The sequence below is a fragment of the Panthera uncia genome, chromosome F2 (assembly GCF_023721935.1).
Source record: "Panthera uncia isolate 11264 chromosome F2, Puncia_PCG_1.0, whole genome shotgun sequence".
Taxonomy (NCBI): Eukaryota; Metazoa; Chordata; class Mammalia; order Carnivora; family Felidae; genus Panthera; species Panthera uncia.
In genome coordinates, this window is record NC_064812.1 from 21,907,642 (window position 1) to 21,924,803 (window position 17,162).

The following is a 17,162-nucleotide window of genomic DNA, read 5'->3' on the forward strand; positions in this document are numbered from 1 at the left end:
CTGCCTGCCCACTTATTTACGAGCTGTGGTACTCCAGTAGAGACCTTTACTCTCTGTGTTTCAGGTTCCTCATCTACATAGTACAAATAATAATAGACCTACCTCTCAGGGATTTCAACAGGATTAAGTAAAGTAACACGATGGAAAGCATTCATCACAGTTTCTGGCACATAGTAAGTATTAAATAAATATTAGTTATTATCATCGTAATGCCAGAAATGCAGAGATTGTACTGTATTAGGAAATCTCTGAATATAACACACACCAGCAATGTGTCAAAAAAATTTTTAACAGAATATATTTAAAAGAAAAGGTACTTGACAAAAGTCAACAAGCATCCTTGATTATTTGTTTATCGTTTAAAAACTAAGGGGAAAAAAACCCACTTCATTAACATAGTGAAAATACTTAACCTCTCAGGAAGCATTTCACTTAACAGTTAACTAGTTGAACATAAGATTTGATTTAGCATAAGATATTATTTAACATGGTAAAAATATGAAACATATTTTTATTGAAAAAAAGAGAAATATAATAAAACAAACACATGTAAATAACCTTAGCAAGAAACAGGCTGTCCCTGTACTATAACAAACAAATAAGCAAACTAAAATTGCAAGATATTGATGAGAGACATAGAGTATTTGGATAAATGGAGAAACTCCATGTTCCTAGAAGAGAAAACTGAGTATTTTTAAAAGATCTTTGTTTCCAAATCAACTTACATACCAGTAAAATCATAATTTGATTTTGGAGGGAACAGAATACAATGGTTCTTGTGTTCAATTAGAATAATAAACAGAAATAAGTAGCCTTTTCCTTTTTTCTATTAAACAAGGAATAATAAGGAAAGAACAGATATTATAACATGTAAATGTACATTATTTAAATATGTTACTACTAACAGAGAATAGCAATACAGATTGATGAAACCCACCTTAGAACCAAACCCTGTTCTTTATAAAATATTGATAAGTGATGAAAAAAACATCAAAAATCAATGGAAGGAGTGATTAATTATTCTATAAATAATGCTGAAAACTTTGTTAACTATTTAGAAAAAGAATCTTTAGTCCTTAGAGAATATTTAATCTCACAAAATAATTTGAAATTACATGCAAAAAATTGAACAACAACATGGTATTTGTCTTCTCAGTAGGCAGGAACAAAAGCACTAAAGTAGTGAGAGCAATAAAAGAAATCAGCTCAAAATGGAATGTTTCATACAATTACATATATAAAACATTAAAACTTACCCACATCAAACCAAAAACTAAAAAGTAAACAAAAAACTAGAAAAGTACTTATAACAAGTATAAAAATTTCAATATCCTAACAGTATAAAGAGCTCTCAGAGATCAGAACAGAACATTATAAATTATCTAAAAAACAAATGATCAGGAGACATTAAGAGGCAAGCAGGAAATGCATCAACAAAGTGAAATACAGATTACTAATAAGCTTGCAAAAAATATTCTAACAGTAACAAAGAAATGAATATTAAAATAAAGCATATTCACCTATACATGAATAAAGATTTTTAAAAGATTAAAATATGGGGAACCAGGGTGGCTCAGTCAGTTAAGCATCCAACCCCATTTTGGCTCAGGTCATGATCTCACGGTTCACAGGATTGAGCCCCATGTCAGGCTCCACGCTGACAGCACAGAGCCTGCTTGGGGTTCTCTCTCCCTTTCTGTATGCCCCAACCCTGCTACTGCATGTTCTCTCCTCCCCCCCCCCCCCTCAAAATAAATAAACTTTAAAAAATAAATAAATAAAAGATTAAGGGGCACCTGGGTGGCTCAGTCAGTGAAGCATCAGACTCTTGGTTTCAGCTCAGGTCATGACCTCACAGTTTGTGAGTTCGATCCCTACATTGGGCTTCACATTGGCAGTGTGGAGCCTGCTTGGGACTCTCATATTCTCTCTCTCTCTCTCTCTCTCTCTCTCTCTCTCTCTCTTTCTCTCCCTCTCTCCCTCTCTCTACTCCTCCTCAGCTTGTGCTCTCTCTCTCTCTCTCTCTCTCAAAGTAAATAAATAAGCTTAAAAAATAAATAAAAGATTAAAATAAGTTTTGATAAAGATTTGGACAGTAATGCTCATGTACAGCAGGCAGACATATGAATTGTTTTAAGCTTTCTGGGTAGCAGTTTGGCAGTATGAATCAAGAAGTAATAAAAATATTTATATCCTTCAATCAATTTTTCCACTTTTAGGAATCTCTTTCAAGGGATTAACCAGAGAGGCAGGCGGAGTTTTATTCACGAGTTTTCATTGCAGCATTGTTCACAGCAGGGGGAAAAAAAAACTCCTTAAATTTCTAACAGTAGAGACATGGTTATGTAAATTACAGTGGAGCATATTATAGAATATTGTTCAGGCATAAAAATGTTTTTGAAGGATATTTGATGGCGTGGTCAAAAGCATTCAGTATGCCCTCAGTTATATTTTAAAAACTGAGTTCTGAATAGAAAAATATATTGTATAAAAAATACTCCACAATGTTATTAGAGGTTAGTATTCGAATGTGGGATGGTAATGAATTTTATTTTGTTTCTTAATATTTTCCAACTTATCTACAATGAGCATATTGTTACTCCATACTTACAGAAAATATGAAATCTTTCTTTAAAAGAAGAACTTATGTAACCCTCCTGCAATGATGTGGGGTTTTGTCTGTTTCCTAGTTTAATCAGAGAAGTCTTTTTGAATAATACTCACCCACGGCCTCTGCAATCATGAAAACGAAGCATATTCCTGAAGCAGCACAGAGTTTCCACTTGGCATAGACTTGCTCGCTTGCTCTGTTGTCTGTGGCCTTGGAGTTGCTGTGGCAGTGATAGATGGCTCCTGAGTCCAGCTCCTCTGGCTTCTCTCCAGGACATTGATTTTTATTCAAGGATTTCTGCTGGAGTTCCACACTATGGATGAGTTTGACAGAAGCAAGAAGTGAACACGGTTGCAAACAAATACCTCACTGACAGCCCTACCCATTCTCAGAACTGATAGAAGGACATTTGCTAACTAGATAGGAAGTTACAGTTCACAGCTCCTTCTATAAGAAATATCAAGTGTAAGGAACAAGCAAGAAATTTCCTTCTGAAGTCTCAACTACTAAAGGTTTTGCTTTTTTATTCAGCCAAGCTATACCAGCAGTGATTAAGAGATGTTAAAGGAACAGGAGAAAGGAAGCAGATACATTTTGATGCATTTCCTTACAAATTACTCCACTTTGAAAGGATTTTGGACCCTGTGTTACAAATTTTAAAAAGCAGGGGTGAAGAGCAATGTTAGGTATGTGCGTATGAGCCAGTCTGAAGATTCAAATACTATCACATGCCCAAACTCTTCCTTTCTTCTCCACACCAGCACTGTTAATAGATCACAGCACTTTCTCCTGTTGAGTTCCTGTTGACCCCCAGAATCCTTCTTAACACAGCTTTGCACACACTCTCTACCAATCTATCAAAGCTGTATTGTGAGTTGAACCTACTTACACTTCCTAAAGCAGGCAGTATATATCAGCTCTTCTCATGTATAAAGCATTATTTACAGGCTGGAATAGAATTCTAGCATTTCATAGATGGAAAGATTATAGATACCATTTAGTCAATCCCATAGTTTCTTTTTATATATATATACAATTTATTGTCAAACTGGCTAACATACAGTGTGTAAAGTGGACTCTTGCTTTTTGGGGTAGATTCCCGTGGCTCATCGCTTGCACCCAGGGCAACAAGCACCCTCCTCAGTGCCCATCACCCATTTTCCCCTCTCCCCCACACCCCATCCACCCTCAGTTTCTTCTCTATATTTAAGAATCTCCTATGGTTTTCCTCCCTCCCTCTCTGTAATCATTTTTTTCCCTTTCCCTTCCCCATGGTCTTCTGTTAAGTTTTTCAAGATCCACATATGAGTGAAAACATATGATATCTGTCCTTCTCTGACTGACTTATTTCACTCAGCACCTTCCAGTTCCATCCACATAGCTGCAAATGGCAGGATTTCAGTCTTTCTCATTGCCAAGTAGTATTCCGTTGTATATATAAACCACATCTTCTTTATCCATTTATCAGTTGATGGACATTTGGGCTCTTTTCATAATTTGGCTATTGTTGAAAGTGCTGCTATAAACATTGGGGTACACATGCCCCTATGCATCAGCATCCTGTATCCCTGGGGTACATTCCTAGCAGTGCTATTGCTGGGTCATAGGGTAGATCTATTTTTAATTTTTTGAGGAACCTCCACACTGTTTTCCAGAGTGGCTGCACCACTTTGCATTCCCACCAACAGTGCAAGAGGGTTCCCATTTCTCCACATCCTCGCCAGCATCTGAAATTTCCTGAGTTGTTCATTTTAGCCACTCTGACTGGTGTGAGGTGATATCTCAGTGTGGTTTTGATTTGTAGTTAGCTGAAGTAATTAAGGTTCAGAGAGGTTAAGTAATTGCCCGAGGCCAAATAGCCAGCAAACAGCAGAACTGGGATTCTGATGATGTTAATAGCATTCAGGATTTTGAACAGTTCCAAATAATCTCCTTTTTTAGAATAGGAGCCATTTGGCAATAGGCACATAGAATATTTATATCTATAAGTCTTTGCCTTTGTAATGTGATACATACCCTTAGAATAATAATAATAAAAAAAACATGTCATGTAGCAGTGTGGGTCACCAATGGCCATCAACTCAGAGGAGCATGAGAACTAAAAAGGAAGCATGATAGAAGTTTCCCTTCCTTTGTGCAGAGAAGGCAACATGACCAAGACAAGGTCACCAATTGTTCTGGCACTGTTCATATGACCATATGATTTGCTGAAGCCATAGGAAGCTTTGCTTTATTTTATACTTTTCATGAATCTTGTGGTCAGAGAAAACCAGGTGGTGACCAGGAGAAAGAACTTATTCTGGAGCAGTGCAGAAGGCAGACCAAGGCAGGAATCCCACTAAGGGTGCAGCCTCTGGGCAATGCCACAAGAAGAAAAGTACAAGGAATCTGGCCAATCTTACTTTTAAACCCTGCTTTGTTGTCCCAGACTCTGAGATTAACCAATATGGATTTACTCTGAGCTGAGATTGCTCTTCGAGGTACTAAGCAGGGGATCCAAAGGTGGGCTTCAGAGGGTCCATTGAAATTGGATGCAATGTGTTCATATGTGTGTCTGTGTGTGTTTTATGGTGGGGGGAGGGGATGCAGGATCCCACAGTCTTCTCTGGGCTCCTAAAAGGGTCCATAATCCTCCCCAAACTTGAAATCCAAAATTAAAATACATTTCTCTTCACCTCATTAGAGCAAAATGGCCTGGGTACCTATAGATGCAGAATAGGCTCTTGATATAAAAAATGATGTGAATCCTAAGAATTTTAAGAAGGTTCTAAAAAGCAAATGCTATGATGCATCAAAAAACGAATTGTGAATAAATTACCATAGATTCCCACAAATTCAAAGATGGTTGAAGCTCAGAAGGATAGGAATAGTAGACCCGAGCAAAAAAATTTACTGTAGTATCAAAGAAAAAAAATGGGGGAGAAAAACAGGAGAAATAGGGAAATATTCCAAATTTTTCTTGTAATAGCCTACAAATTTGAGTTTATTTCTTAAAATATGAATTAGAAAATGGAGCTTTGTTTTGTAATCTTGGGGAAGCCTCTCTTTTTCTTTTGTATTTCATTTTTGCTTGATGATAGACATTAAACTCCTTTATTCTATGTCTCTAAAAATAGAGCTGGTAATACTTTTCACCCTCTTATTTCATATGTTGACCATATAAAATCAATCCCATTTTGTACTTTCACATCACTTCTCCCAAGAACCTCCAGTCACTATGACTGTTAGAACAGGAGATGAAAGCTTGGGTCCCACCATGCATTTCCCACACTTCATGTATTCATTCATTCATTCATTCATTCAACAGATAAGTGCTGCATGCCTGCAGCATGCCTCCACTATCAGAGGTGCTAATGACACCATAGTCTTTGAGACTAAGCTCCTGACCTAAGAAGCTTGTATCCTAGCAGAGGGACACAAACTGTAAGCCAGCAGATAGTTTCAGAGGCTGTGTGGTATGATGGGCAGTGACTGGGTGAGGGAAGGTGGGGCTGCTTTAAACAGAGTGGTAATGGGGGTGCACTTCTGTAGAGATACTGCCATGGTGAGTTCAAGGGTAACCGGGAGTAGACCTACATGCAAGAGAAACATCAAGTGGAGGGTGTTGCTGGGGCAAGGGCACAAAGGCAAGAAAGAGATTGTCTTGTTCAAAAGCTTGGCTTGACGGAAAGGGAACTACATATGTGGTCACTGTGGTGTGAAGAAAGAGTAACATTGGATGATGTCAGAGAAGTAGGCAGATGTTAGCTCATGCACAACTCTGAGCCATTAAAAAAGGATTCACTTGGGCACCTGGGTGGCTCAGTCAGTTAAGCGCCAGACTTCATCTCAGGTCATGATCTCACGGTTAGTGGGTTCGAGCCCCATGTCAGGCTCTGTGCTGACAGCTCAGAGCCAAGAGCCTGCTTTTGTTTCTGTGTCTCCCTCTCTCTCTGCCCCTTCCCCGCTCATGCTCTGTCTCTGTCTCTCCTCTCTCTCTCTCTCTCTCTGAAAAATAAACATTAAAAAATAATAAAAAAGGATTTACTTTTCTTCAAATTCTACAGGAAGGAAGTTGGCAAGTTTTGAGCAGGAAAGTAACATTAGGTGGTTCACATTTCTAAAATGATCACTTTGGGTGATGCTTGGAAGGTTTGAGTATAAAGGGGCAAAACATGGAGACCACGTTTGGCTGAAGCAGAGAGGCTGATGATTTGGACCAGTGCGGTGACAAAGTAAATGGGAAGAAGTAGCCATATTTGAGTGCTATTTGGGACGTAGGATCCACAGGACATACTAATCAATAGCATCAGTTAAGGGGGAATGAGGAAGGGGAGGGACCGGAGGATGGCTCATGGATTTCTGGTTACAGCAGCTAGGATAAGGGAATACCAGTTGCAGAGATGGGCTGAGTGACTGGCAGCACAGCGAGGGGGCTGCGAATTTGGGCTCTGACATCCCATTGCTAAGTCACCTCCCAGCTTTACCACTCACTAATCATATGACTGTAAGAAAATGACTTAACCTCTCTGTGCCTCAATTTCCTCACTGCAAAATGGTGATAATGATAACACCTCTCTCACAGGGCAGCTGTGATATTTTAGTTAATTCATATAAATATTTCAAAGTGTGTTTGGAACAAGGTAAATTCACCAAAAAATGTGAATTTTTAAGTTAGTCTACCATTTTCACAAACTACATTATTGTCATTGTTCTTGAGAAAGAATAAAGCAAGTTTTACTGTGAAATAACTTTTAGGCTAAGCATTTTTATAACAGAGCTTGAATAAACAAAAAGCAGGCTTTTCTTTTGTTGCCCCTTTGTCCACATCTATCATTCTAGATTCTACTCCAATGACAATAAATCATACAAATCATCAGTTTTGTATTAATTGACCCCGGGGCTTGATTCTCTAATCCTAAGGAGAGGATAAATGTCAAAGAAGGAGAAAACAGTCATAAATCCCTTAGCTGTTCCTGGCCCGTTTCCCCTTATCAACCACTGTGCTCTGTCTGCACTAGAAAGAGTCCTAAGTATTCAGCTCCTGGGACCTTGTCTTGAACACAGTAAATATCAGTACATATTTGCTGAGATTATACTTGATTCGATGTTTATGAAATATATGAGTGATGTGAAGAAGTGTTTTGAGGGGAAAGCTAGAGGGAGTGGAGAATAGAAATGTTTGCAGCATCAGATGTAATTTCTTATCCCAGAACAGGAATTCAGTTACCCTCTCCTTTTTGAAACAGGTTTATTAAGGTATAATTCATATACCACACATATGACCCACTTATGTATACAACTTAATGGGTTTTAGCATATTTGCAGAGTTGTGCGACCATCACCATAAGTTAGAACATTTCCATCATCCCAAAAAGAAACCTTGTACCCGTTAGCAATATTTCCCCAATGTCCCAATCTCCTTACATACAACCTTACCCTAGGCAAGCACTAATTTGCTTTCTGCCTCCATAAATTTTCCCATTCTGGACATTTCATGTAAATGGAATCATACAGCATGTGGTTTTTATGAATGACTTCTTTCACTTAGCATAATGTTTTCAAGGTTTATCCATGTTTTAGAAAGTATCAATACATCAGTACTTTATTGCTTTTTATTTTCAAATAACACTCCATTGCATGGATATACAACATTTTCTTTAATCATTTGATGGGTATTTAGGTGGTTTTGATTTGGGGTTTTTACTTTATTCATAATAATGAATTATGCTGCTATGAAAATTTGTATACAAGCTTTTTTGGAAGTATGTTTTCATTTTTATTGAAAAAATACCTAGCAGAATTCCTGGGTCATAAAGAAACTCTATATTTAACATTTTGTAGAAATTGCCAGGATGTTTTTCAAAACACTATGTTATTATACATTCCCACATTCAATACTTGAGAGCTATCATTTCTCTGTACCCTCACCAACATTTGTTTTTGGTTTTTTGATTATAGCCATCCTAGTGGGTATGAAGTACTATCTCATTGTGGTCTTGACATGCATTTCCCCTGATGGCTAATGATGTTAAACATCTTTCATGTGTTTATTACACATTTGTATATTTTCATGGAGAAGTGTCTATCCAAAGCCTATTTTTGAATTGGCCAATTTATCTTTTTATTATTGAGTTGTAATTGTCCTTTATATATTCTGATATATTTAATTTGCAAATATTTCCTCTCAATTTGTGGCTTGTATTTTCATTTTCTTCGTTGTATTGTTTTCAGAACAAAAGATTTTAATTTTGATGCTCTGTAATTTATCTATTTTTTTATCACTTATGCTTTTGGTGCCATATTAAGAAACCATAGCCTAACCCAAGGTCATAAGGTTTTATGCCTGTGTTTTCTTTTAAGAGTTTTATAGTTTTAGCTCTTACATTTAGCTGTCATTTGTTGTAGCTTTATATTAACTTTTGAAATCAGGAAATGATTTCAAATATTTTTTTTCAAGTGTGTTTCACTTTTTCTAGGCCCCTTTTATTTCTATATGAATTGTGGGATTATCTTGTCAATTTCTTCAAAAGGCAGATGAGATTTTAGTACTGATTGCACTGAACCTCTACATTACATTGGAGAATATTGCCATCTTAAAATTGTCTTTCAATACACAAACATGGGATATCTTTACATTGATCTAAATAAAGATCTAAATCTTCTTTAATTTCAGTGTTTTGTTATTTTCAGTGTACAAGTTTTGTACTTTGTTAAATTTATTCCTAAGTATTTTATTCTTTTTCATGCTATTATAAACTGAATTGTTGTCTTAATTGAATTTTCAGATTAGTCATTGCTACCATATAAAAATACAATTTATTATTTGGATATTATCTTGCTACCTGAAGCCTTACTGAACCTGTTCATTAGCTCTAAAGATTTTTAGTGGATCCCTTAGGATTTTTATATACTAGTTGATGTTATCTGCACGTGGTGTTAAGTTTTATGTCTTCCTTTCCAATCTGGATGGCTTTTATTTTCATTTTTATTTCTGTCTTGCCTGTTTGCCTTGGCTAGAACACTCAATAAATTGCTGAGTAGAAATGGTGATAATGGGCATCCTTGTCTTGTTCCTGATATTAGGGGAAAGCTTTCAGGCCTTACCACTAAGTATAATGTTAGCTTCAGATTTTCCATAGATGCTTTTTATCAAGTTGAAGAAGTTACCTTCTATTCCTTGTTTGGTGAACACTGTAATGAAAGGCTGTTGAATTTTGTTGAATGCTTTTTCTGCATCTAATGAGATAATCATATGGTGGTTTTTGTCCTTTATTCTATTAATATGGTATATTACTTTGATTATATTTCAAATGTTAAATCAAGAATTCATTACTGGGATAAATCTGACTTTGCCATGGTTTATAATTTTTTTATATCTTGCTGTGTTCAGTTTGTTAGTAGTAAGAGCAGGGATTTTTGAATCTATATTTATAAGGTATATTGACCTGTAGTTTTATTTTCTTGTGATAGTTTTGTGTTTTGCTATTGGTGAAATATTGAAATATAAAATGAATTGGAAAATGCTCATTCTTTTTTATTTGTTGGAAGAATTTGTGAAGAATTGGTATTAATTCTACTTTTTATGTTGGTAAAAACCACCAGTGAAGATAGCTGGGTTTGGGATTTTCTTTGCATGAAATCTCCTTATTACTAATTCATTATTTTTATTTATTATAGATCCACACAGAGTTTCTATTTTCTCTTGAGTTAGTTTGGTAGTTTGTATCTTTGTATAAATTTTCCATTTCATCTAATATTATATACATTTTATATATGCAATTTATTATCAGTTAAGAGAAGAAAGAAAAGTAAATACACTATCTTTTATAATTACATTTACTGATGCTATTTGGTTTTTATGTGTTGATTCAAGTTAATGTCTGGTGTCTTATTTTCAGCTTGAAAAATTTTCTTTACTATTTATTGAAATGTAAGTCTACAAGCAAAAAAACATCTGTTTTTGTTCACCTGGGAATGTCTTCATTTCACCTTCATTTTAGAAGATAGTTTTGCTGGATATAAGATGATTGGTTGACAGCCCTTTTTGTCATTTTCTTTTAGCCCTTTCTTTTAGCCCTTTAAATATGACATTCTACCACCTTCCAGCTCCTTTGTTTCTGCTAGAAGTCAGCTGTGAATCTTACTGAGATGCTCTTGAACATGATGAATCTTTTTCTTCTCTCTTGCTGCTTTCAAGATTTTCTCTTTGTGTTTTCCTTTCAGCATTTTCACTGTGATATATCAGAGTAGATCCATTTTTCCTTAATTCTTCTTAGAATCTGTTGACCATTGTGGATGTGTGGATTAATATTGTCACCAAATTTTGGGAAATTCCAGCCACTATTTCTTCAAATATTTTTCTCCTCCTTTTTTTTCCCTCTCCTTCTGGTACTCCCATTATGCTTATGTTAGGGCACTTAATGATTTCCACATTTCCCTGAGGTTCTGTTACATTTCCTTCCTTATTTTTTCTCTGTGTTCTTTATATTGCATATCTATTGATCTATCCTCAAGCTCACTCATTCTTCTGCCAGCTCATATCTACTGCTGAGCCCTTTTAACAATTTTTTTATTCTACTTACTGTCCTTTTCTTTTTTTTAATATGTAATTTATTGTCAAGTTAGCTAACAGTGTATATAGTGTGCTCTTGGCTTCAGGAGTAGATTCCCATGATTCATCGCCTACGTACAACACCCAGTGCACATCCCAACAAGTGCCCCCCTCAATGCCCATCACCCATTTTCCCCTCTCTCCCACCCCTCCATCAATCTTCAGTTTGTTCTCTGTATTTAAGAGTCTCTTATGGTTTGCCTCCCTCTGTTTGAAATTAGTTTTTCACCTTCCCTTCCCCTATGGTCTTCTGTTAGGTTTCTCAATGAGTGAAAATATATGATATCTGTCTGTCTCTGACTGACTTATTCTATTTAACATAATGCCCTCCAGTTCCATCCACGTTGTTTTATATGGAAAGATTTTATTCTTTCTCATTGCCGAGTAGTATTCTATTGTACTCACACACCACATCTTCTTTATCCATTCACCAGTTGATGGACATTTGGTCTCTTTCCATAATTTGGCTATTGTTGGTAATGCTGTCTTTTCAACTTCAGAATTTCCATTTGGTTCTTTTGCTTTTTTATGATTTCTGTCTCTTTATTGACATTCTCTCCTTGATGAAACATTGCATCATACCTCTCTTTAATTCTTTAAACATGATTTCATTTAGTTCTTTACTCATATTTATAATGACTGCTCTGAAATCTTTGAATTCTAAGTTCCATTTCTGGGCCCTTTCAAAGGCAGTTTCTATTACTTGCTCTTTTATGGTTATTCTTCACTGTTTCTTTGCAGGTCTTAAAATATTTTGCCTAAAATTGGATGTTTTAGATAATACACTATAGCAATTCTGGATATTGATCTCCTGTGGGCCTGTTGTTGCTGCTGTTTACTTGTTTGCTTTTTTATTTGTTTAGCAATGACTTGTCTACTTAAGTGGAATCTATTTCCTCTGACATCCCCTACATGTACAGCTTCTGTTATCATTTGCAAAAGGGTGCAGCCTTGGGGATGCACACAGTCATCATTACCTCCTACCCCCACCCCAGCCCAGGGATGCTGATCTTTTTTAATCATGTTTGCTGTGACTGTCTCTTTCCATGGTCTCATTGTTAAGCTTCTGGATACTCTGCTTAAATGGGTATCATATCTAACAGTTGACCTATGTAATCATTTATTGATTAGTGTTTTCAACAATGCCCTGAGGCATAAATCTCTCCACAATCCCATCCAATTAAAGCTGGACCATTTGTTAGTCTGCTTAAGCTGCTATAACAAAATAACACAGACTGGGTAGCTTAAACAACAGAAATTTATTTTCTCATGGTCTGAAAGTCCATGATTAAAGTGCTGGAAAATTCAGTTTCTAGCAAAAGCTCTCTTCCTATTCTATAGATAGCTGCCTTGCTACATCCTCACGTGGTGGAGAGAGAGAGAGAGATCTCTGGTGTCTCTTCCTCTTTTATGAGGGCAGCAGTTCTACCATATCAGGGCTCTATCCTAATGACTTCATTTAACCTTAATCACCTTTTAAAAGTCCTGTCTCCAGGAAAGTCACATGGGAGTTCAGGCTTCAACATATGAATTTGAGGGATGGGGGAGATACAAATATCCAGTCCACAGCAGGCTCCTTTACAGGGAGGGAATATTTAAGGCCATAGGAAGGAGAATGAAGACTAACCAAAAGCTGACACAAAGCTCCCAGACATGTGAGCAAAGCCATCTTGTATCTTTTGGCACAGTTCAGACACCAGCAGAATGCACCCTCATGTGCAAACCTCACTGACCTCATATGGGGCCTTGAGGAAATCCTGACCCACAGAACTACGAATAATAAAATGATTGTTGAGGAAATCAAAGTCTATGTGACCTCAGGAGGAAATAGATTAAGGATTCAGGAGGGCACAAGATGAAAGTGTGTGTGCAGGAGATATGGAGGAGGTAGCAGACACTGAATTCACAAACAGGAGGCATGGATCCAGACCCCAACTCTGTCATAATTAGATATCTGACCTTAAGAAAGGCAGTTTTTCTCTTTGGCATTCAGGTTCCTAACTGATAAATCAGGAATCAGGATAAATCATCTCTCCCAGGTTTAACTGTTTTTATATGAAAACAAAATTAAAATGAGTTTGACAGTTTTTATCATCACCATATCCTGAAAATCATACCCATTTAGGAAGTGAAAGAGACCCTGTAACTATAAATGATTGGCTTTATTTGTGTAACAGAGTGTTAATGGTCTATTTTAATGAGAAGGGAAATAGTGTTATTTTAATAACATAGAGATGCTTTATTAATAGTGTCCATAGTGTTAACAATTGGTTGTCTAAAATTTCTGCCTGGGTGCCTGGGTGGCTCAGTCAGTTGAGCGTCCAACTTTGGCTCAGGTCATGATCTCACAGTTCATGAGTTCAAGCCCTGCGTTAGGCTCTGTGCTGACAGCTTGGAGCCTGGGGCCTGCTTCGGATTCTGTGTCTCCCTCTCTTTCTTCCCCTTTCCTGCTCATGCTCTGTCTCTCTCTGTCTCTCAAAAATGAATAAAGTTAAAAAAAATTTAATTTCTGCCTGACCTAAAATGAGGTTTGGTTATTTATGGTCTTAATAAATCACATCTAATATTATTTTTCTAAGAAAAATAATTTTTATAATGTGAGATAATAGATGTGCTAGAATCTATCATGTATTTTTAAACCAAAATTATAAATGTCCTATAAAAAGTCCCTTTACTGTCGTTCAAACATTTGATGCTCTCAAACACAATGTTATTACTCTTCAGAATATTAATTTGGTTCCACGAAACAAACAAAAACATTATACATATTATTAGTGGGTATGTATTCTCTTAAGCTCTGCTCCTAACATGAATTCATTTCATATTTCCATTCATTCATCCATATGTACTAAGCATGTTTCTCTTTGCTCTTCATTCAGGTTGAACTCCTCAAATACACCAAACTCTTATTCTTATATGTCTCTGTTTTTTTCCAGGCAATTATCTCAGTCTGAAAAATGTCCCCTAACCTTATTTTCTCTCTCTCTCTCTCTCTCTTTTGTGTTTGTGTGTGTTTCAAATTTTTATTTAAATTCTAGCTGGTTAGCAAATACTATAAGACTGGTCTTAGGAGTAGAATTTAGTGATTCATCACATACATATAACACCCAGTGCTCATCACAAGTGCCTTTCTTAATACCCATCACCCATTTAGCCCATCCCCCACCCACCTCCCCTCCAGTAACCCTCAGTTTGTTCTCTATAGTTAAAAGTTTCTTATGGTTTGCCTCCCTCTCTCTAACCCTATTTTCTCTGTGGAGTTTTCCTAACCTTACTCTCTAACTCCTTTTTATTTTTCAGTTCTTACTCTAGCACTTCTGAAAAGCTTTCTCTGACCCTTAAAGCCTAGCTAATACCTTTTCTTTGAGATATTCTCATTAAACACCACCAGAATGACACTTGCATGATGTTTTGTAATTGCCTATTCCCTATATAGGTTCCACATTAGACTCAAAATTTCAAGAGGACAGAGATCTGAGAGTAGGAATATCTTCTTCCTCTTATATACCCAGGTGTATTTAATCAATAGTAGTTAAATAAGGGGAAAATGAATGAATATATTGCATGTAGTAATGTGGAGATATTAAATGGAACCAGAACTATATATCACATTAAATTCAGCTATATTTATTATAGTTGTATATATTTGATTATGTTATTTTGTGATTAAGAAAATAGCAATTAATTTAAAGATCAGTATAATCACAATTCAGTCACATAGTTTAAAAGCCTTAATTTTTTTCTAAATGTAATTTAGTAAAATTTACCTAGGACTTTAAAAATGGAATAACTTGAAGAAAAGAAAGGTAAACACATTGGATCGTATATATGCCTATTTTCTGGAAGATAAACTACAGATGAAAAATATATTAATAAAATGTATCCTTTGTGCACTTAGGATATTTAAGGAATTAAATCATGAATTCTTCAGGATTTGAATTATACAAGTCAGTCAAAAGTTTACCAAATTTTACAAAATGCCTCTGAGTTGCACAGCAAAAGTTCTCAATTTTGAAGCAGTAGGACCCAAGGGTTTACTGATTAGTCAAGACAGAAAATTGTGAAGCAGAAACAGATGTCTGTTACCTGTCTAGGGTGAAGGCATACATCTTAGTGGCTTTGTCATTCACAAGATAAGTTCTTTCAAGAAACTCCATGGTGGTCAGGATGAGAGCTTCTGCTCCTTGCTGTTGTTGTGGCTGCTCTTGTTTACCTCGCTGTCCAGTTTGGGGGGCAAAGCAGCATTACAACCCTTCACGTACTTTCCAAAGAAAAAATAAAAAGGCTTCCGGGATTTAGAATAACAAGCCTCCTACATCAATGTTCTTGGTAGGTCTGCTAAAATTACGGCCTCCTTGGACTGTCAGCTGCTCTCATTCTCTCTCCCCCAGAAACTCCTTTCCTATGGAGACAGGCAGGTAGAATCAGGTGAAGTGTGTGTGTGTGTTTGTGTGTGTGTGTGCCCACGCTTCCCATGCTATCTGATTCCATCGTGCTTCCCCAGAGGTAGAAGAGCTCAAAGGTTTCCTGCTAATTGCTGATGTGGGGGTTTGGTCTTTAGAATACACCTGGGTGAACCGCAAACACCTTTCTGTATACTAGTCTCATGTTTCCCCTTTCTTTTCCTTTCCTTTTTTTGAGGGGGCCCTCTCTCTCTCAACCTAAAAGCATTTCTCCTGAGATTTAGTTCTAAGATGACCTCTCAGCAGCCATCAGGATTTACTTCTCCTCTCCTAGGACCATTTTGGGATTTTACGACTGAAGGGAGGACATGGGTCATTAGTTACCGAAGTCTGTAATCTGAAACAGTTCCTGGTGCAGCAGCTTTGAAGCCCTTTTGACAGGCAGGTAAAGGGCAGACTCAGCTTCTAAATACGTAACAGCCCTCAATCATACCTACAAGAACTGGAATGATCCGTATTCTCCCTGGCCAGGGTATCCTCTGCTAAGGATAAAAGACTCACTCAAGGAAACTCTATCAGGCAAACAAATGACAACTCAGGAATGGCATCTTCTGAGTTAATCCCAAGAGAACTTCAACCCCCAAACTCCTAGGAATTCACATTTTATTTCATTATACAGCACTTTCCTTTCCAAGTAAGAGAAGTGACTGTAGCCCAAGGGCAATAGCCCTTTGTGGTAGCATTTGTGTGGAGGCCAAAGAACATCCTGGACCGGAACAGATGCATGTGAGGGGTGAGGGTGAGTGCAGACTGGAGAAGAGGGCATAAAACTCCAACCACTGAGTCTTCATTTCCTTCTCCTTCTGTCAACACTCACTTTCTAGTAAGAAAACTCAGAGTAGGGTAGTCATGGAATAGCCCAGTTGGCCAGCATCTTGGGAATCTGTCCACCATACCGAGCAGAAATCTGCCACAATGGCCTAATAAAATAAATACTGTCTCTGAAGATGAACATGGAATTCAATGGCAGTTGCAGTAGCAGGGAGGGAGAGTCATCTTTGGCTGACAGTGAGAGCATCAGGTCTCCTATCACATCTTCAGTGAAGCTGTACATCTTTAAGATTTCAAACAGTGTCATCCATAACATAAATTCTAAGGTCTTTTCATATGACTCCATTGCCTAACCAATCATTAACTTGGTTCTGACAGATGGAAACCAGATAAATGGCTGGAGGAAGACATTTTTCCTTGCAGGAGAAATTCTGGGTCTAGGGTCAGTAGAATAATCCAAAGTATTTCTTTTTCATTTTTCCTTACTCTTTACTTTACAAAGTAATAGGTTATTCTGTGGATGCAAAGCCGGAAACCAGAAAATAATTACTAATCCATCTGTGCAACACGTTGCCACATTTTGCAGCTTGAGTCATTTGTGAGCTGTTGCTACCACATATGAGAGAAATAGAATTCAAGTGAATGAATGTCAAAAGTGAAGAAACTACTTAAAATTAGGCTGAGATTCATTAAGAATAAGTGCAAGGAAGAGAAGATAAGCAGT

At 36.8% G+C, this 17,162-nt stretch overlaps 1 protein-coding gene across 2 annotated transcripts in view; it reads right to left on the reverse strand.

Annotated features, from left to right (window-relative positions):
• SLC30A8 (solute carrier family 30 member 8) overlaps nucleotides 1-15,361 on the reverse strand; it is a 43,427-nt gene extending 28,066 nt beyond the window's left edge. Inside the window, exons 1-3 of one of the 2 annotated variants that reach the window (XM_049632985.1) lie at nucleotides 9,701-9,730; nucleotides 8,819-8,860; nucleotides 2,725-2,926 (exon numbers count right to left, since the gene is read on the reverse strand). In XM_049632985.1, the coding sequence (XP_049488942.1) occupies nucleotides 2,725-2,926; nucleotides 8,819-8,860; nucleotides 9,701-9,730 (274 nt within the window). Of the gene's footprint in view, nucleotides 1-2,724; nucleotides 2,927-8,818; nucleotides 8,861-9,700; nucleotides 9,731-15,290 lie in introns of those variants that run through there. The other variant, XM_049632987.1, reaches the window with a different exon arrangement.
• Nucleotides 15,362-17,162: the final 1,801 nt, after the last annotated feature.